Source organism: Myodes glareolus, chromosome 5 (genome assembly GCF_982192425.1).
Source record: "Myodes glareolus chromosome 5, mMyoGla1.1, whole genome shotgun sequence".
Classification (NCBI taxonomy): domain Eukaryota; kingdom Metazoa; phylum Chordata; class Mammalia; order Rodentia; family Cricetidae; genus Myodes; species Myodes glareolus.
This window is the reverse complement of record NC_142030.1, coordinates 32,700,776-32,722,056: the sequence shown is the minus strand read 5'-3', so window position 1 is coordinate 32,722,056 and position 21,281 is coordinate 32,700,776. Positions and strand designations below refer to the sequence as shown.

Here is a 21,281-nt window from a genome sequence, read left to right as displayed (position 1 = left end):
AAACTAGTATTGAGGGCTAGTATCTATAATCCTACAGTTGTATATAAAGGGAGGGGCCAATGTAGCTCAAATTAATGTTTCACCAATGGAGAAAATTAAAACTCAGGGAAGAAGAAAAATCAACTTGCCTTTCCTCAGCCCCCACCCTTGCAATTTTTCAGCTGACTTCATCTCCACTACCTCTGGTCCAACTCATGCTACAACCCAGGTACAGAGTCCATCATTTCTTCACATTCCAGAGAAAAGACTTTAAGGCTCAGACACCATGGTCTTTGTAGGTTGAAGATTTGGGGGTCTGTGAGAATGGGTAGTACTGCTTCCAATCTCACTGGTTCCACGTCTCTCTCCAGAGATGATGCCTGACTCTGTACCTTCTATACTTCTCTCAACATATGAGTCTTCCTCCCATTTGCAACCCTGTCCCAGTTCTTCTGCCTCTTCATGTCTACCTCCATTCCTCTCATACTGTCTGGGATGTGGGGAACAAGCTTTTGTGTTTTGCTCCCCATGTCCTTTTCCACCTACAGGTTGCAAAGCCAGACTGCACGGAACGCCAGAAGCTGCAAAGGAGGTTGGGTTGTCGAACATTCCACTGGTTTCTGGCCAATGTCTACCCTGAGCTGTATCCATCTGAGCACAGACCCAGGTTCTCTGGAAAGGCAAGACATGACTCAGGGGAGAATGGAAAGGAAGAAAGACAGGGTCACTTGCTAGTAGATGAGCATTCATCCCTTACACCAGGCAACCTCAGCAGGTTTCAGAGGCTTTTGGACTCCATGTTCCCACCTCCCTGCCAGCCAGAGGGTTATATGGATTCCCCTATAGCCCATGCCAGATCCCTTCACCAAAATGAATGTGGCCAGACTCCTTATGGAGGATTGTGTCTTAAGATGAGTGACTTGGGCTTGATCCAGCTTACCGTGTCAGAGACACGTACATCAGGATAAGGTCTAAAGAGGACAGGGGATTAGAGTCTGCTTCATGGCATCTTCAGAGTAGAGGTCAGATTCACATCTTTGTGGATGCCCATTTTCAGCTCCACAACACTGGACTCGGCTTCTGTGCAGACTGCCAAGCAGAAGAGGACATCCCGGGCTGCCCTATGACTTTAGCCCCTTGCAGTAACAACCGGCCACAACAGGTGGGTGATGATAATCCTTGAGACGATTTTCTGTCAAGAAAGACAAGTCAGTGCTGTTTCCCAGGGTGCCTTTCAGTTCCCTTCAAAGTAGCTCCTCTATGTGGCCCCATGTCCCTTGACAGGCCAGGGTTTCCCACTGTGATGACTTGTCACAGATACACCCACATCATCCTCACCATAGATCTGGACCAGCATCAAAGAATGGAGCATCTCATTTCGAAGGAACAAAGAGGCTGCTTAGCCAGTCCTTGAATCTGGGAAACTGTCATAGAAACACCAGCCCGGAAATTTCTACCTCAGATCCTCCTGGCTTGAGGAAGGGTCCAAGATTCTTAGTAGAATAGAAGTAATGAAGTTGGGAGAAGGGTCAAGAGTCACATGGACCCTTTGGCTCTTAGGAAGGTCACTGTGACCCTTAGGGTGCTCATATTTGCTTCAATTTTTCATCTTAGGAAAAACTGGCCTAGGTAGCTGAAAGCTGTCCATCCTGGCTGAGGGGTCATGAGTCCATTTCTTTTTACAACTTGAATAACTTCTCAGTGTAGACTGGCTCCTTATCTGATTCAGACTGTGATGGGGGATCCTTTGAATTGAGCTGTCATACATCAAAATTACCTAACAAAAGCAAACAACAGTTAAGGGAGACTTAGAGAGCCTGGGGAGAAGGGGAAAGCATCTTCACTGGAAGTTTGGGGCCCAGCCTTGCAGGGCAAGTCTAGGACATCTCTGTGGAAGCTAGTCCAGCCTTGCAGAGCAGCCTAGGACATCTCTGTGGAAGCTGGTCCAGCCTTGCAGAGCAGCCTAGGACATCTCTGTGGAAGCTGGTCCAGCCTTGCAGAGCAGCCTAGAGTGCTTAGCATAGGCTCAGGTGTTTGAGGGTAAACAGGGAAGGGACTGACTCAAGATTCACTTGGTCTCTTCTATCTATGTAGTTCACCATTCTTTCCTAAAATGCCATTGGGCATTTATACCAGATATGTCAGTGAGCGTCCACATCTCTATAATCTAAATCCCTGACAGAAGCGTGGGAGGAAAGGGTTTCCTTTTGCTACTATTGTTGTTTTGTTTTGTTGTTGTTGTTGTTGTTGGTTTTATTACCTCACAGTCTCAGGAGGATTTCAGGTTTACTATGGGAAGGGCCTGGCAGTGGGAGTGGTTTGGTCTGTGAGGCAGAAGTATGACACATTTGGTAGCTTGCTCACATGGTGCAGACTAAGAAGCAGAGAAAGCAACCTATGTGTATAAAACCCTTAGAGGCTTTGCTCAAGTGATGAGCTTCCAGCAGTCAGGCCCCACCTCCTGAGGCTCCACAGCCGTCAATGTGCACGGTCACACATTGGGGCATGTGAAACATGAGCCTACTGGGACTACTTCACATTTAAACCATAACACTGAACACAAGGAATGAGCACTTGAAGAGTAAGTGAGGAAATCACATGTCAGGGTGATAAGTGTTCAAGCTTTCCTGCCATTTGGAGCCAGGTTTGAATTAAGTTCCCTTTGGCTAGCTGTGAGATCTTAGCAGGCTTCTTACCATCTGAGTCTTGGTTTGTTCATGTGCTGTAGGCTTCCTTTAAACAGACAGAATATTTATTCTGTGTATTTCTTTTTTATTAGTGAGATCTCTGGAGCCTGCAATATTGGAAAGTCAGTAAACTGACCCACCCCAGGGAAAAGAAAGCCTAGATTAAAAAGAAGATGAAGTGCCCCTTTCCATACAGTCACTGAGCTCACAAGAAAGAAATGGAAACAAATATCCAGGAACTAGAACTCAAGTTGCAACTGAAAATAAACTCAATGTGTGGGCTGGGCTTCCTTGAGAGGTGACAGGGTCAGTGGCCAACAACCTCAGGAGCTCAGGAGTGTGGTTCAGGGGGGAGAAGCATGAAGAGCCCAGCCTCAGCTCATTAGAGATGAGGTTGGGAGTGAGACTTCATCTTACCCAGCTTGGACCATCACAGAGTAGCCTATCCTTGCAAAGCTGTACTAAAAATATCTCCCCAGTGACCACAAGAAAACAAGGAAATCACCTGTCACTACAGATGGGATCTTAAGTAGGAAAAAAAATTACTCTCCCTTGAGAATTGCCTACAAGTTTGTGGGATATGCTTAGGGTTCAAATGTTTTTTAATTGTTTTTATTGAACTATATATTTTTCTCTGCTCCCCTCTCTTCCTACCCCCTTTCTTTAGGGTTGAAACTTATGCTAATTTTACACATTGGAAATTTTCAAGCAGGGCACACCACTGTATTTAATTGGCAAATTAGCAGGGCCTAATGCAAATGGAAGATGCGATGTCTCTCATTCAACAGTTATTAGGAATTTCAAAACAGTGGCAGCAATGCATATAGTGAATAGATTGAACCAAGAGCATGAAAACTGTCTGAGCACAGGGCTCATGTGACTGTGCAGGGTGCTGGCTCAGATTACACAGTTAACATAAAAGTCAGTTTAGGCTACATCAGGCAATAATGAACAGAAGATGGATGGATTTGCCAAAACATGCCATCCAGTTAGTAAGCTGTAACATGGAGGGCTGGCTGGCTTGTTGGGGTTTCTGTCACACCCGGTACCCCAACAAGTCAGCAAGCCCCAAGGAAAATCACACACAAGACTCCATAAGGTTATAAACTGATTGGCCCATTAGGTCAGGCTTCTCATTAGTCCTTGTAATTTATATTAATCCATTATCATTTTCTATGTTAGCCATATGACTTGGTACCTCTTTCAGCTCTCAGCTCACATGTTGTTGCCTCTTCGGTGGTCTGCACAGGAATGGCAGAGGAACCTCCCTGCTTCCCAGAATTCTCCTGTTCTCATTGCATCACCTCTACTTCCTGTCTGGTTTTCCCGCCTATACTGCCAGCCTGGCCAATCAGCGTTTTATTAAAAAATGATTGACAGAATACAGACAATTCTCCTGCATCAGTAAGCACAGGAGCCTCACAGTTAAATCAGTCAAGGTCCACACAGTCTATCTCTATAAAACCCCAGAGGCAATGGGAACCATGACCAAGAGTCTGTAGACACTACAAACAGCAATGAAATTAATCAGGGGCAGGGAAGGTTTCCCTAGAAGGACATCTACCTAGGCCTCAGAGAGCTCATCGCCTGCCCTTCTGGCAGTGTGCACTCAGCACTTGCAGCCTTTTAAACGGCCTTATCTGCACACAGGGAGCAGAATGAACACCACAGAAGCATGCCAGGATGTGGAATTAGAAACGTGAGAAAGGCCAAGGTACTGGGGCTTCAGAACCCAGGAAGAGCCTTGCAGGCTGCCCCTTGTCTCCTCGTGGCTCTGGAGAAGGTGTCTTCTGGGCTTTGCTAACTGCCATCTCCCCTGTCCCAGAACCTGGAGCACACCAGCAGGAAGAAGATTCTCTTTGGCAGCCCACAGCAGCTGTGCTTTGATGTCAGACAAGAACAGGTGATTCTGCAGAACTGCCTGGAGGAAGGCCCTGCCATTCATCAACAGCATTGGGACTTTCAGGAGGTAATTAACCCATTCTGGAAATACCAGTTGGTCACAGGGAACTTCCAAGCAGCTGACCTTCTTAACATGGCAGCCTGGACTCTTCCAAGACACCAGGCACTCTCCATGACACACTCCTGTTGTTGAGATTAGTGGTTTGACACTGAAGTTTCTGGTGAAATTAAAACCAACCCAGGCTCAGGAGATGTGCTAACTTGTTCTTGGCCGTGACAGGTCATTAGCTTGGACCACAGGTAGGATGGTGGAGCATGTTACAGAAACAACACCCAATGTAGTGGACTGAGGAGTGATGCAAAGCAAACCTAAAAAGAAGTAGATATTTATATATAAATATGTAGCTGTTGGGGCTAGAGAGATAACTTAGTGTTTAAGAGCATTGGCTGCTCTTCCAGAGTACTGGGTTCTATTCCTAGCACCCCACTTGGGGGTAAATAACCAGTCTCCAGTTCAAGATGACCTGATGGCCTCCTTTGGCCTCTGCTGGCACAGTATGCAAGTGGTGTGCATGCTAGCACTCAGGTACCTAAAATGAAAATAAATCAATATTTTCCAAGTATTAAAATATAAATATAAGTCTGTCATTTTCTTTATTATAGTGAATATCCAATTGTGAGCATTTCATCATTTCTGTGAAGTTTTTTACTCCTATATTTCCAGTAAGGAAGTTCTAGAACCTTCCCAGAGGAAATACACCAACAGAGAGAAAATAGAGGGATATAAATTTAAACTGAGACTGCTCTTCATTTCCCAGCTACCGACACATGAATAATCACACAAATTATATTAATTACAACACTGTTTGGCAAATGGTTCAAGAGTATTCCAACTTTACTCCTACATCTTAAATTAATCTATTTCTATTAATCTGTGTATCACCATGAGGCTGTGGTTTACTGGAAAAGTTCCAGGCATCTTTCTCCTTTGGCAGCTATAAGGTATGTCTCTAACTCTGCCTACTCTCTATCTATATCTCTGTTCTGATTTCCCTCCTGGCTATATTCTGCCCTGCCATAGGCCAAAGCAGCTTCCTTATTAACCAATGACAATAAAACATATTCACCACATACGGAGGGATATTCCACATTATCTTCCCTTTTCTGTCTTAATAAAAAAGAAGGTTTAAACTTTAATAGAGGAAAATTACATATAACAAAACAGGTATTAAGCTGAATTACAGTTACATTATTTCTTTATGCATCTAAAGTTTCATATCTAATTTATCTTTTATTATAACTAAGGAGAACTATAACTATCTCTCTTCAACTCCATCAAAGACCCCAGAAGGATATAATATTACCTAAGTAAACAGGAAGTGCTTTGTAAACAACCTTCAAAATTCTAGAATTGACAGAGACATCTCACTGCCTGGACAGACACCCAAAGTTCTTCTGTAGCATTGGAGCAATCATCTTCAGCCTACAGTCCCATAATATCTGGCAGACTTTTCCATGAAGCAAAAAATTTGAAAGACTGTTTTGCCTATGTTGGCAGTTTGTCAGTCACTTTCTTTTACGCCTTGGAAAATGTCTGGCAGTTTCTTTGGTGGAACAGGAGCCCTGAAGAACTGTCTCACCCTCTTTTGGCAAGTTCAACAGTCATTTTTTTCATGAATTCTGCATGTGTCCAGTTTATACAGCATATTGTTAAGCAGTCCAGGCAAGAACAGTTTCTTGCCCAAATGGCAAGCCTTGTCACATTGAAGGCAAATTCTATAGCAATTTTCTTCAATGCCCATCCACCTCTCTGAAGCAGTTGGTGCTGACAGAAACAGATACGTCTCACTGTTGAGAAAAATCTAACTTCTTAAAACATTTTAAATCTCATATTCTATAGATCTTTGAAGTGTTGACTATCTATTTAACTGAAATATATCACTGTACATCTAGAAAACATTACTATAAATTGACTAAAACATGATTGACTATAAGTTTGACTATCATAAATGACTTATCAATTGATATTTCTTAACTATACATTATATTTTTAAATGAACTGCACAAACATAACACCTTAAACAAAAGTAGAAATATACATATAACAAAATTGACCTTACATTTGTATCAATAAACCAAAGTCCATAAAAAAACTTTTGGGAGTTTGGGCACAGTTTTCTCCAAACTGCTTCTTGCTGTTTTGGAGCGAAGAATTTTTAGGGTTAATGGAGGTCCTTCAGTGGTCTTATTCCATCAAACAAATTAGCCTGGAATGAATCCACAGTTTCTCATCTTCTGTGGAAACAAAAGCAGAAACTCTTTTCCAAAGCAACATATCCTTAGACTCAAATTTTGAAGTCAAGATACCTTTAAAATATATGTGTTGGCTTAGCTTCACACACTCCCCCCCGAATCAAATGTCTCTCTGCAGTCTAAAAACACAAAGAAAACACAATAATATACATAATCCAGACTTTCTGTGTGTTTCTGTACACACAGAAATCTGTTATTTGACTACATAGATTTTTTTAAAAAACTCTATTCTTTTTAACATTTATTTTATTATCTTTACTCCTTTAATCTATGACTTTCTGTATTCTTTCTTCTCTCTCATAAGCCCATGTATATTTACTCAGCACTATGACCTATGCAGAGGGTTTTTTTTCTCTGTCTTATTGTGTATCTATAATTATTTTCTGACCAGGAGAGTTTTTTTTTAAATGCTAAGCAGGTATGGCTAGGATTAAAGCTGCAGCTTTGCTTTTTGGTCCTGCCTAGTCCTACATGGCAGAGGTATGATCACAGTCTCTGTGAGCCACGCTCACCACCCCAGCTCCAGGGATGCAGTGGGTCTATGTTGCCAATATGCAACTTGTAACACTCTGCTCACAAACTCTATTCAAGTGCTCCATAGAAGGACTTCCCGAAAGAGTCAGAGCATTCATGACACCAGCACAAATCAGAAATCCTTCTCCTAAAGGAGTCATGCCTCTTCTTATGGCCAGCAAGCAGAGCTTATCTGAAAAAAAATGTGGCTACCAACAAGCTGCAATTGGCTCCCATTTTGTGGGTCTGGTAGCTCTTCTTTTTTCTTAAGCGTCTTTAGGGTCTTCTATTGATCCAAGCCCTACATTGGACGTCATTTGTAAGTGGAGCCTGCTCTTTATTTTCCATCCACCTAGACCTGAATAATCACAGAAAAATGATATTAATTGAAACACTGCTTGGCAAATGGCTCAAGAGTATTCCTACCTAGCTCTGACATCTTAAATTAACCAATTTCTATTCATCTGTGCATCACCATGAGGCTGTGACTTACCAGAAAGGTTATGCACATCTTTACCTTGAGCAGCTAGCTATATGGCATCTCTTTGATTCTGCCTACTCTATATATATATCCCTGTTTGTACTTCCCTCCAGGCTATATTTTGCCCTGCTATAGGCCAAAGCAACTTCTTTATTAAACAATGGTAATAAAACATATTCACAGCATATAGAGGAACGTCCCACATCATGTAAGTACTTAGGTCAGTACGCTGGTCCCAGATACAAAATAGGGAAAGGGATTTGTGGATTTGACCATGAGACAAGTTCTTGCTGCAGCAGAACAATCAGAAAATGATCCCCAAACCTACCTCAGTTCTTCTGTGAATCCCTCTTGTTCTACTCTGGTGAGGGTCTCTTTGACCACCATTCCCTTGATATTTGTACCAAGGCTGCCACATCTGCAATATGTGGCCATGAAGTATTCTCAATTAGAATCCTTCCCGAGCTGAATTAGTGTACCACTGGGCAAAGAGGTATATACATTTATAGTCTTTCTTCTCTTCAAATTGTGGTTGAGAGTAAAGAGGGTAAAATTAGTGGAGCTCTGTACTGGTGGTTCATAGAGCAGAGAAGAAGAAAATCCCATCATGGCAAACTTAAGCTGAATTTTCAACAAGCAACCAAAATCAAAAGATACACATGGTTTATTTCTAGGCATTAAGAATTGAGATATGGACCAGATGGAGGTGGTGTATGCCTTCAATCCCAGCACTCAGTAGGCAGAAACAGGTGGGTTTCTGTGAGTTTGAAGCCAGCCTGGTCTACAGAAAGAGTTCCAGGACAGCCAAGGTCATACAAAGAAACCCTGCTTTTAAAAATTGAAAGATTTAAAAAAAGGAGAGAGAAGAAAAGAAAAATAAGGAAAAGAAAAGAAAAGAAAGGAGATGTGGCTAGGGGTTTAGTTCACTGTTCTAGAGCACTTACCCATTGAATGCAAGGCCCTGGGGCTAGTGTCCAGAATGGGTAAGGAGGAATATATATGAAAGTTATTGTTCAGTCAGAAAAGGAAGGAGGCACTATTTCTAGTGAACTATTTATAACATAAGAGTGCTGCAGGCAATCCAACCATCCATCTATAAACATATAGAAAAATGTGGACATCTATCCTGAAGCTTTCCACTTAGCATTATCTACATCCTAGAAGTGATTCCACATGGTGAAATATTACTCAGCATTAAAATAAAAGGAAGTTCTGTCATGTGGTAGAACAAGAGTGACATTTGGGGACATTAAACTAAATTAAATAACTAACATGCACACATACACATGCACACACACACACATGAGCACAAGCATGCACACACATGCACACCCATCCCAAAACTGTATCATTTCACTTTATTCATTTTATGTAAAGCAATTAAGGCCACAAAAGCACGGTGGTTACCAGTGGATGGGTAAGGAAGAAAAAAGGGAATTATTGTTTAATGAGTAGAGAGTATTTTTTCACAATGAAAATATTATGGACAACTCATGTATTTAATTTTTCTAAACTTTATAGTTGAAAATGTTTTAAAAGTGCTAAATTTTGGTGTGTTTTTCTATAGTAAAAAGAAGTAAGTGAAGTGTTAGTTTTTGCTCTAACACAATAAATAAAAAAGCATACAAAATGAAAGAAGCTAGTTTAAAGGAACCGTATTACACAATTCTATTTACATGAAATGTTTAGTGTTGAAAGTCACCTTTTGGGGGGTGACTTCTGCAGTCCAGCCACAGTGGGTTTGTATGTTCCAGGGTAGGGGCATGAGGATTAGAAATGTTAGGAAGAAAAAACAGATGTAAGAAAGAAACACAAAGACATGGATAGTAACGGGAGAGAAACTCTGTGAAAACTTAATGTAACATGAGGGGGCCGGCTTGTTGGGGTTTCCGTCATGCCCGGTACCCCACAACCGGCAAATCCCAAAGAGAAATCACACACAGGACTCCATAAGGTTATAAACTGATTGGCCCCATTAGGTCAGGCTTCTTATTAGTCCTTGTAACTTATATTAATCCATTATCATTATCTATGTTAGCCATAATGGCTCAGTACCTTTCTCAGTGTGACAGCTTACATGTTGCCTCTTTGGTGGTCTGCACAGGAATGGCAGAGGAACCTCCCTGCTTCCCAGAATTCTCCTGTTCTCATTGCATCACCTCTACTTCCTGTTTGGTTTTCCCGCCTATACTGCCTGACTGACCAATCAGCGTTTTATTAAAATATGATTGACAAAATACAGACAATTCTCCCGCATCAACTTAATGCTGAATTCTGTGTTCACCTGTGTTTAATTTTCATATGCTTTTAAACCCCAATATCCAAGGTGTGGGGGGAGAAGGTAAAAGACTGTTTTAACATGACACAGAAGACAACCAGAACAGTTACTTGCTTCAATACCTGAGACATTAAGCCATCATTTCCTGAGTAAAGAATTTGATGTTTGGGGCAGTGAACACACCTTAAACCAAGTACCCTGTAGGCAATCGCTCCCTATGTCAAACCTACTATTTTAAATGAAGGAGCACAGGAGTATGTTAGAATTCTCTGATCCCTGGTTGTGGTGGAGTGGACCCACCTCTATGGGCCATCTTAATATCCTAAACACCAAGTAACCACACCCTAGGTCAGGATACCTTGTTTTGTAGCCACACCTGTTGTCAACAATTTGAAAGAACAAAAATAAGCTCAAACACTCTGACATTCAAACAAGGTGGAACAGGCTCACATCTGTGTGTGTCCCAACAGTTTAGGTGAATACATAACCACAGAAAGGAGACCAGTAATTCTCAGTGGCTAGTAGGAGCAGGGAAGGGCAAATGATTGCTACTGGGTAGTGGTGTCTTTGGCAGTAATGGAAATATTCTGGAAAATAATAAGGATAACTACAGTCTGTATTTTGGAAAATTTCAACAATGAGCAAGAATTTGTAACATTATGGCTAAAGTTGCTTAAGTTTGTAAAGAAATCCAATTTGTCTTGAAAAAAGGATGTTATGGTCAATATTGATTCTGTTGGTGTAGAGCCATACCTTTCACATGGATGGTCTAAGTAGACTTTCAGGATAGCCTCAGTCTTTCTCTTTACTGCAACCTAGTGGCCACAGTTTCAAATTGCAGGATTAGCAGAAGGTAGCACTAATGAGGAAATCCTTCTGATAGCAGAAGTTCGTGAATGCAGTGATAACAGCACAAAGACTGAACACACCCTAACCAGAGTCACTCTGACCAGAATTTTCTAATAAATGGCACAATTGAGGACGGTCCCTTAAAAGAAATCCTCCACTAGCTCAGAATTGAGAAATAGATGGTTATTTACTTAGGAGCAAACTCACAAATCAGAATCCTCTGCTTGATTGGAGATCAAAATCCAAAATCCACAACTGGAACAGAGGGAGAGGCCAGAAAGAGAGTGGACGCATGCTCTGCATCAACATATATAGTATAAGAGGCCATGCCCCAGTTACCACTAGCTATAAGACTTCCTACAGCACCTCCCCCTTTTGTTTAAATAAGAGAGTTCTAAGCCTAATACAAAATTATATACAATAAGAACAAATATATTCAATAATTATCCTATTCTAACTAGTTTAAGTCTTGTATAATAAATAACTTGGCCAAATCCATGAGATAAAAGTATCTACAACTATCCAGTCTTCAACCCCATTGAAGATCCAAGAAGGGAAATAATATTACTTGAATAAGCAGGAAGTGCAATCAAGCATTTTCCAAACTGTGCAACAAATGACAGAGACAGCTGGCTACCTGGGCAATCACCCAAAGTCTCATTTGCAATGTTGAAGTAACTAACTTTGGTTAAGGCTTACAATAACTGACAGACTGGAGAGGGAGGGGGTTGGGGAGAAGGAGGGGAAAGGGAGGTGGGGAGGAGGTGGAAATTTTTAATAAATAAAATTTTAAAAACCAGACCATTTTCAAAGGTAGGAAAAATTTCAAAACTGTCTTACCCTACCTTGTCAAGATTTTTATCCATTTCCAGATACTATGTCTCTTGTTAGTGGTTGAGGCATGGGCATTTCTTTGCCCAAAGTTCAGTTTTTGCCAAGAAGAAAACAAGCTCCAAGTGGAGTGTCTTTGGTGCTCAACATTCTCTCGGGAACAGATTGGTGCTGCCAGGAGCAATTGTGTCTCACTTCAACAGAACCCTAAGTTATTTAAATGCCATATTCTACAGTTCTTTGAAGTGGTTGAAGATTAACTATCTATGCAGACTATAATATCTATGTATCTAAAGAACCTGATTAGTCTAACTATGACAAACATAGATGACTATTGATCTATAATTCTTAATACCTACATAACTTAAAGATTATAGCAATAAACAACTGTGCAACAAATGAGGACAATGATTTCCAAATGTAAACAATGTAGAAATGCACATTGTAATATGATAAATATATATCAATATATAAAAATATTTTAAGCAGAGGTAGAAACATGCATGCATACAATATTCAATATAATTTAACTTTGTATCAATATACAAAAATCTACATCAATGTAGTTGTCTATAAATAATAACTCACAAGTATTTACTCTATTACTCACTATTATTATTAGTGTGAGTAAGCTTATACCAATCTAGTATCCCATCCAATTTTCCTTTTTCTTCCAAAGAGTTCCCTGAGCCTATAAAATTTCCTCCCAACCCCCAAACCTATACCAATTATAATCAACCCCTAAATTGTGTCCTTAACCCTGAGTACCAACTTTGTTTGGAAAGGGGATGTAGTCTTCTAGAATTACTTCGAGCTGTCATGGGGGCGATGTTCTTTCTATGGGATCTTGTGAAAGTAAAATGATGTTTAAATTCCAAGATTTATGTCTACTATAATTGCAAATAGTCTCTGAGTATTTGGTGGAGGTCGGCCAGAACATTGCAAAATGTGCACCATTTCAGCTAACCAAGTTGGAACTATCTTGTGCAGCTGGTATCCAAAACAGGTCTTGTAGTAGTGCTATCAGCATCATGACATATCAATCACGTGGAGTTGTTGTTGTGGGTCCCATCTTCTTCCTGGAATCTTCAAAGTTTACTGCAGGAAAATTCTTTGTTCATTGTGGAAAATTTAAGCATGATTTATATAGACACATACAGACATATATATTCAATGAAAAGTACAATAAGGACAAAAGTAGATATGAGGAAGAAAAAAATTTTTTTCTTTCTGTCCCATACCAGATGGCTCTTGACATAAGACAGAAACTCTGGATTTTTCTTTTAACAACATGCTTGGATTTAGAGAAGGACAGAACCATTGTCCAACTCCAAAACCAGCTCTAAATATTCATACACACATACATTCATATGTATGTATATATTTTATTACCTGTCCTTACAAGTCATATTTATTTTTCTTGATGATCCTTATTGAATAGTTATTTCTCCTTCTGTCAACATCCAAATTCCAGGGTCTCTTGGATTTTTGAAGATGAGTATTTTCCTGCAAAGACAAGAACAGAACCCTGCTCCCACCCTAATGCATTCCTTACCACCTGTATGGTTATCACCATTGTGTATGAGCTGTCATTTCTCCTTTTCAAGAGGTTTCTCCTTTTCAAACCAAATCCTTATTAATTTTGATGGTATCCATAGTTTTTCTTCTCCTGTGGAAACAAGAGAAAAACCCCTTCCCCAATGCACCACATCTCCTAGCTTCCATTGTGAGGTCAGCACATCCTTGAAGTAGGCCAGTTGATTTAATTCAGAAGACGTTTCTATTATCCAATGTCTCTCTGCTGCCGTTATCCCTTTCTCACTAGCATTAAGAAAATTCAAGGTTAACAAAGCATTATGTAATCTATTTCTGGGTGCATTTTCTACCCCTTTCTGTTTGTTTAACATATCCTTTATAGTTCAATTTGATCTTTCTATAACTGCTTGACCTGTAGGGTTGTGTGGTATACCTGTAGCATGCTGAATATTATACTAAGCAAAAATTGTTTCATTTTCCCAGAGACATATGCTAGACCATTATCTGTCTTTATTTGTGCAGGTATACTCATTATGACCATAACTTCTAATAAATGTGAGATTACTGAATCAGCCTTTTCTGAGCTTAAAGCCGTTGCCCACTGAAAACCTGAATAAGTGTCAATGGTGGGGTGAACATATTTTAATTTTCCAAATTCTGCAAAGTGGAACACATCCATCTGCCAGATTTCATTCCTTTGAGTAGCCTTTGGGTTAGGCCCTGCAGGTAGTGGTGTTTGGTTATAGAAAGAGCAAGTAGAGCATATCTTTACAATCTGCTTAGCTTGTTGCCATGAAATAGAAAATACTTTCTTTAAACCTTTGCTATTGACATGATTTTTTAAATGAAATTCTGAAGCCTACAACAAGTTTTCAATCAACAATTGATCAATTTCTGCATTACATTGTGCTAGAGGACCTTGCACACCCATTTGATTGTGTGTTATGTATATAGGATAAAGCCTATTCCTGATTATGTCTTGCACTTGGATAAATAACGAAGTCAATTCTGTATAATCTGGTATAAATTCAGCAGTTTCAATATGCAAGATAACTCTTTCTGCATATTGTGAATCAGTAACTATATTAAGAGATTCTTTAAAATCCCTTAGCACCATGAGAATAGCATATAATTCTGCCTTCTGGACAGAATTATAAGGCTTTATTCCACCTTACTTAATTCTTCTGATTTGTGACATGCCTTCCCTAATTTGTTTGCATCAGTATAAAATGTATGGGCTCCAGTTATTGGAGCATCATGTACAATTCAGGGATGAATCCAAGAAGTTCTCCTTATAAGGTTAAGCCTATCGCTTTGAGGATAATTGCTATTAATTTCTCCCAAAAATTAGCACAAGCTCTTTGCCATGGTTCATTGTCCTCCCAGAACTTTTTTATTTCATCAGTAGTGAAAGGCACAATAATCTCTGTTGGGTCTATACCTGCTAATTGATGAAGTCTCAATTTACTTTTTATAATTAATTCAGAGACTTTTTCCAGAGAAGTTTTTAGTTTTTTACTTGGTTTATGTGATAAAAAGATCCATTCTAATATAATATCATCCCTCTGTATTAAAATTCATGTAGGAGAAATTATGGAAGGGAATATGACTAGAATACAATTAAGATTTGGATTCACCCTATCCACATGTGCCTCCTGTAATTTTTCTTCAACAATTGTCAATTCCCTTTCTGCTTCAGCTGTTAATTCTCTGGGACTATTCAAATCTTTATCACCATCTAAGGTTTTGTTTAAATGAATTAATAGATCAGATGTTATTCCAACAGTCAGTCGTAGACTGGAAATGTTTCCTAACAATCTTTGAAAATCATTAAGAGTCTTCAACTGATCTCTCCTAATTTGTGCCTTTTGTGTTCTAATTTTCTACAAACCTATTTTATAACCTAGGTAATTGACAGAATCTCTTCTCTGTATTTTTTTAAGGAGCAATTTGTAATTCCCATTTTGGCAAAACTTTCTTTACTTCTTCAAACATTCTTTCTAAATTACCCATGTTTGAATCAGATAGCAAAATGTCATCCATGTGATGATAAATTATAGACTTAGGAAATTGCTTAAATATTATTTCCAATGGCTGACTTACAAAGCATTGACACAATGTGGGTCTATTGAGCATTCCTTGTGGGGGGACAGTCCATTGCTATCTCCTAGTAGGCTGAGAATTATAAGTAGGCACTGTGAAGGCAAATTTTTCTCTATCCTTTTCTTGTAAAGGCATAGTGAAGAAACAATCTTTCAAATCAATAACTGTAAGAGGCCATCATTTTAATAATAGAGAAGGCAGAGGAATTCCAGATTGTAGAGGGCCCATAGGTTGAATAACCTTATTGACAGCTCTTAGATCTGTCACCACTCTCCATTTACCAGATTTCTTTTTTTACAACAAATACAGGAGAATTCCAAGGACTGGTTGATTCTTCAATATGGGGAGCACATAGCTGCCCTTGTACCAGTTGTTCTAAAGCCTGCAACTTATCTTCAGCTAGAGGCTACTGCTTAACCCATATTGACTTCTCAGTTAACCATTTTAAAGGTAGGGCTGTTGGTACCTCTTAAAGTTTGCTAGTTGCTTTATGTTCTTATACAGCCTGAATGGCTGGTGTCCTTTGTGTATAGTACCTTATGTCCTTCACAGAATCATGAGTTCCTGGTACTGTAGGAATGTTAATCTGGGTATTCCAATGCTGCAGCAGGTTATGATCCCATAAATTTATTGCAATATTAGCTACATATGGCCTCAGATTCCCTCTTTGACCATCTGGCCCAATACGGTCAACCCATCTCATGATTTGTTTAACTTGAGATATGGTTCCAATTCCTAGTAATTGAACATCTGCCTCGTGAAGAGGCCAATTTGGATGCCAAGATTCTGGAGTAATGATACTCACATCTGTACCTATGTCTACCAAACCAACAATTACAATGCCATTTATATGCATGCTTACCTTTGGTCTGCCAGAATATACATTTCTTTCTTCCTATTGGAATGTTTGTCTTATCCTTTATGTTTATGCCATCATTTAGAATAGTATTGTCTTCTACTGAAGGCTCTGGGTTTTTAATTTTCCTGATGTCATCCATGGTTACTGGGAATGACTTGGCCACTTTTGACTTGGGGGCCTGCGAGAGAATTTTCTGATGGTATCAAGTTGCCTTGTCTGTCTGTTGTTGATTTGCATTCATTGGTCTTTGCCACACCTTCTATGTATACCTGAAGGCTGAGTTCTCCTTTTTCGCCATTCCCAGAAGAGATATTATTCCTAGGATTTCCTTGTCTACAATCCCTTTTCAGATGTTCTATTCTACCACAATTAAAACATTTGGCATTTTTATGTCTCCTCATTCCTTTGGAAATTACTTCTCCTATCCAAAATTCAGTATTATAGGCAAATGTCTCAATATTCATTGTATGCAGAATCCATTCATCCATAGGTTCTGAACTAACCTTTAAAGACCCAAGTATCTTTTTGCATTTAAAATTTCATTTTCAAAAGCTAGAGATTCAATAAGTACTTGTCTAACATCTGGGTGTGTTACTCCTGTTTGTACAGCCTTACTTAATCTTTGTAAAAAGTCAGTAAAGGGTTCTCTCGGTCCCTGTCTAACCCTGGTATATGATTCAAATATTTTTCTTAGTTCTTGAATCCTGTCCCAATCATTTACAGCTGCTCTGGCATAAGGACAAGATTTGTTCATCATAAAGAGCTTGAGCCTGTGGGTCAGCATAAGTGCCTTCACCAAGAATTTGATCTTGGGAAGTCTCAAGGTCTTTTGCTTTTCCCTGTAGTTCCAAAATTTTGGCCTCCTCTCTAAAATATTTTAACATCAAAAAAGATCCATCATCCAGGACTGCTGAAACTAACTGAAAAAAATCATGTGGGGTTGCTTTGAGGTTAGAAGCCCAAGTCTTTATCATCTCCTTAACAAGTGTGAAATGCAAGCTATAAGTTTTAATAGCTTGCTTAATTTCTTTTAGATCATTCATTCCTATAGACATCCATCTACCTCCTTTGGATCCTTTTGGGCCCTTAGAACTTGATGCTTTGTCAGAGCAGATTACAGGGTAGGAAGCTAGAATCCTGGGTAAGTCATACCTGACAACTAATGGCAATGTTGAATCCTGTACTTGTGCCTTCTTTCTCTGTTTATCAGCTCCAGTAATTTTGTCAATTATTTCATATCTTTTTATTATTGTCTTTTATAAAGCTTGAATCTCCTGCCCTGTATATATTTCTAGTGATTTTATTGAGGCACCCAACCTCTGGTCCTTATTCTGTACATGTGATTCCAAGGTCTGAAGTTTCTTCTTTAAAGAAAACATCTCATCCTTGGACATTACTTGAATAGCGTGCAGATTGCCATGCTGGAGAGACAGTTTTTCTGTTAACTTACCATAACTTTTTGACAACTTTTGATTGTCAAATTCAACAGTATGAATTCTTTCAGATAGTTTCTTAGTACCCTTAGATATGGATTCAATTTTGTCTGTAATAGTATTGACTTTTTCTGGTAACTTTTAAATTTTGATGGTATTAATTCTGTCAACATTATTAGTCTGTTAAGACTGTATTATTCCTAAAAGCGCCATATTCTTTCTTAATGATAGAATATGGAGAAGAAAACTGAAACCTAGTACCCAATAAATTAAAGTATCACCATAGTCATATAAGTCTCGCATAATACAATCCATAGCATTAGCATAAAAGTTGCATTATTAACGAAGTCTGCCATAATGATATATTAATTACCTGTTATGTGATCCAGTAAACTTTATTATCCAGCAGATGTTGTGACCGCAGAGTTGTGACTAGAAGCAGTGCAAACAGTGGCGACAGGAATGGTCCTGGGCTGCTTTAATTTCTGAGTTGCTTTAGTTTTCTGCCTTGGTACTGGTTAAATACTGAGAAATATGCATTGTTTGACAAATTAAAAGCAATTAAATCAATCCCATACACAGAACAAGAAAACCAGAACTCAGGGGCAGGGAGCAGAAACCAGAAGCTGTACAAGTCACCACACAGGAAGGAACTGCCCCAGGAAATGCAGCAGTCATGCATGCATGTGCTTGGGAAATTTCCAAGTTGCCACATGCAGTAAACTCTGCTGTGACAGGGATTCTACAAAAACCCACTTAGGTAAAAGCAAGCCAAGCGGGCAGGGTTGGGAGACTGTTTGGGCCGTGGACTGGTCAGGCTGTTAGGCCACCCACCCGGTAGGTGTAGAGTCTGATTCCATATGGGCACCAAATGAGGACTGCCACTTAAAAGAAATCCCACACTAGCTTAGAATTGAGAAATAGATGGCTATTTATTCAGGAGTAAACTCACAAATCAGAATCCTCTGCTTGATCAGAGAACAGAAACCAAAATCTGTAACCAGAACAGAGGGAGAGGCTGGAAAGAGAGCAGACACATGCTTTGCATTAGCATATATAGTATAAGAGGCCATGCTCCAGTGGGCGGGTTACCACTTGCTACAGCATACAATCATATAACAGCAATATAATGGGGATCAGGATCCCTTAGACTTGAAAGACATCTAAATTTTAGGAATATTTAAATTATGTTTTCTATTAACTAAAAATTCTGCCATTTATTCCAGGCTAGTACATACCACCTCCATCAGTCTTTTAGTGTTCAGAAGAAATCTTAAAAATGCCTTCCTTTGCTAACTTTGTCAGGAATTGTCTCCTTCCTTCTCTTTTCAGGATGGAATGATCATTCACATTCTTTCTGGGAAATGCGTGGAAGCTGGGGCTCCAGGAGACAGTAAGAATCTGTACTTGAGTCAGTGTGATGGTAAAAGCAGCCAGCTGTGGCGATTTGATCAGGTCCACCCTGTGGATGAACGATGAGTAACAGTGATGGAGAGCAAAACAAATGATCAGCATCACATTTCTGCTCCTGTGAGTTCTGAGCCGTCCATTGTGCCCAGGCTGCTGGTATTGGAGAGAAGAAAATGACTAAAAAAAACATAAAATATCTCTCCATGTGTCTTATGTCATTGATTGATGGCTGTATTTATAGAAGAAAAGCAATGGAGTCATTGTCTTCATCTTCAGAAATGTTCATCATGAAATACAGCAGAGTCCTTTCTTGCCCTACCAATCATTTAACATTTGCTTTTATCCCTGACTGTGGAAAGAGGCATAGGCATTGTCTGACAGACCTTCCAGGAGACATCAAATGCAGTAGATAACTTTATCTGATCTCATGTAGCCTTTACCTGGGAGGTGTATGTGGTCAATTGTGAAAGTTAAAGTGAAGGGTATTTAATGGTCTATGTTCCAACCCTTTAATTAGGCTTACTAGCATATATTTTCTCTTCATTTATTGAACCCTAGCTCAACAGGAAGCAGAATGAAATGGAGAGGAATGGGGTGGGACTAGGAAGAAGGCTGGAGAGAGATTTGTCCTGACTCTCCAGCTCAGGTTGGCCCATGAAGAGTCAACAGATCTGGGTATGAGTTTTTCACATTCAGTACAGTCCCCTTGAAACTCTCTACCTCCATTCACCTGCTCTAGCTTTCTCTAGTTCAGCTATGCACGACCAGATTTTCTCACAATGTAGTCTTTCTGAGTCACCAGTGCTGGAAGGATCAACACATCTGAGCATTCTCATGAACAAAGGTATCATGGTGAATAAACTCCCTTGATGCCCTAGTAGGAGAGCTGTGCTGGCTCGATGAGAAATAGCAACCTTTGAAAAAGGAAAGCCCTCCCTTGAATGGAAATGCCACCATTCCAGTCAAAGTCTTTACAAGACAAAATGGATGTGGCTATTAAATATTTCTGAGGCTTGCTGGGGCCATCTATGAACCAACAATATTTGCCAGGGACCTGCTAAATGTGGATTCCTATTAAATGCTCAAATCCTGTTGAGCAATATCCACCTCAACCACAGCAGAACTGAGGTGCAGCCACAAGTGTTGCAGAGTGAATTAGGGTACTGTTGAGATAAAAAGAGAAAAACATTCTTGCCCATTTCTCTCTGAATGTAATTAGCTCTCTATATGGCAAACTTAAAATTTCATATTAAAGAAGCCTTTGACCTTTTGAATATCTTGGAACAGTTGTTTTAAATAAGAATTAGGAAATAAGTTTGCATTTCTAAAATACCCGACAAGTATATATTCCTTCCAAGTCAATGCCCACTGTGTTTCTCCAACCTTAGAATTGTTCTAAACTAACTAACACTATTCAATATGATGTCCACAAACCCACTGCGACCATTTTGATTGAAATTCTGTACAATTCAGGAAATTTTCCAACTGTTCCTTGATTGTACTGGCTACATTTCAAGAGTTCATTAGCCAACTGTGGCTAATGGCTACTAAACTGAGAACACAGTTATAAAACATCCTACCATCAGAGACATTATTACTTAATAGCACTGGCTGGACCCATTCCTGAGTATGGAAGAGATTTTACCCATCATTTTCTTACTTCAGACCTGTCTTATTTAAAATGAATTCTCCTGACATGTTGAGGCAGGGATGGAGCTTTCAGATGACAACCTTGTAAGGGGCAGTAATGGTTGAAGAGCAGACATTTTTAAAAGACCTCTATTCTGAAACAAACTCTGTGATTAGCACTGTCAGTAGCTAAAGTTGTTGGGATAAATTAATATAATTAAATAAAAGGCTAAATTCTGTTGTGTGAGTTGTACTTGGTGGTGATTAACACTGTGGGAGGTCTGCAGAGCACAAAGTCTGGGTTCTAGGTATGTTTAATGTTAGCGGCCTGGTGTGGGAGGTTCTTCTGTCTATGTGTTGCTTTTATTGGTTAATGAATAAAGAACTGGCTTGGCCTATAGCATGGGACAAGAAAGGCAGAGTCAGAGAGTAGTTGCTGTGGTCATGGTGTCTCTTCACAGCAACAGAATCCTGAAAT

At 39.6% G+C, this 21,281-nt stretch overlaps 1 protein-coding gene across 3 annotated transcripts in view; it reads left to right on the top strand.

Moving 5' to 3' along the window:
- The window catches only part of Galnt15 (polypeptide N-acetylgalactosaminyltransferase 15), a 37,734-nt gene extending 16,684 nt beyond the window's left edge, over positions 1 to 21,050 (top strand). Inside the window, exons 7-11 of one of the 3 annotated variants that reach the window (XM_085687819.2) lie at positions 528 to 659; positions 1,037 to 1,141; positions 4,492 to 4,635; positions 15,782 to 15,922; positions 19,097 to 19,234. In XM_085687819.2, the coding sequence (XP_085543945.2) occupies positions 528 to 659; positions 1,037 to 1,141; positions 4,492 to 4,635; positions 15,782 to 15,889 (489 nt within the window). In that variant the 3' untranslated portion in view covers positions 15,890 to 15,922; positions 19,097 to 19,234. Of the gene's footprint in view, positions 1 to 527; positions 660 to 1,036; positions 1,142 to 4,491; positions 4,636 to 9,979; positions 10,112 to 15,781; positions 15,923 to 19,096 lie in introns of those variants that run through there. The other 2 variants (XM_085687818.2, XM_087906220.1) reach the window with 2 other exon arrangements.
- Positions 21,051 to 21,281: the final 231 nt, after the last annotated feature.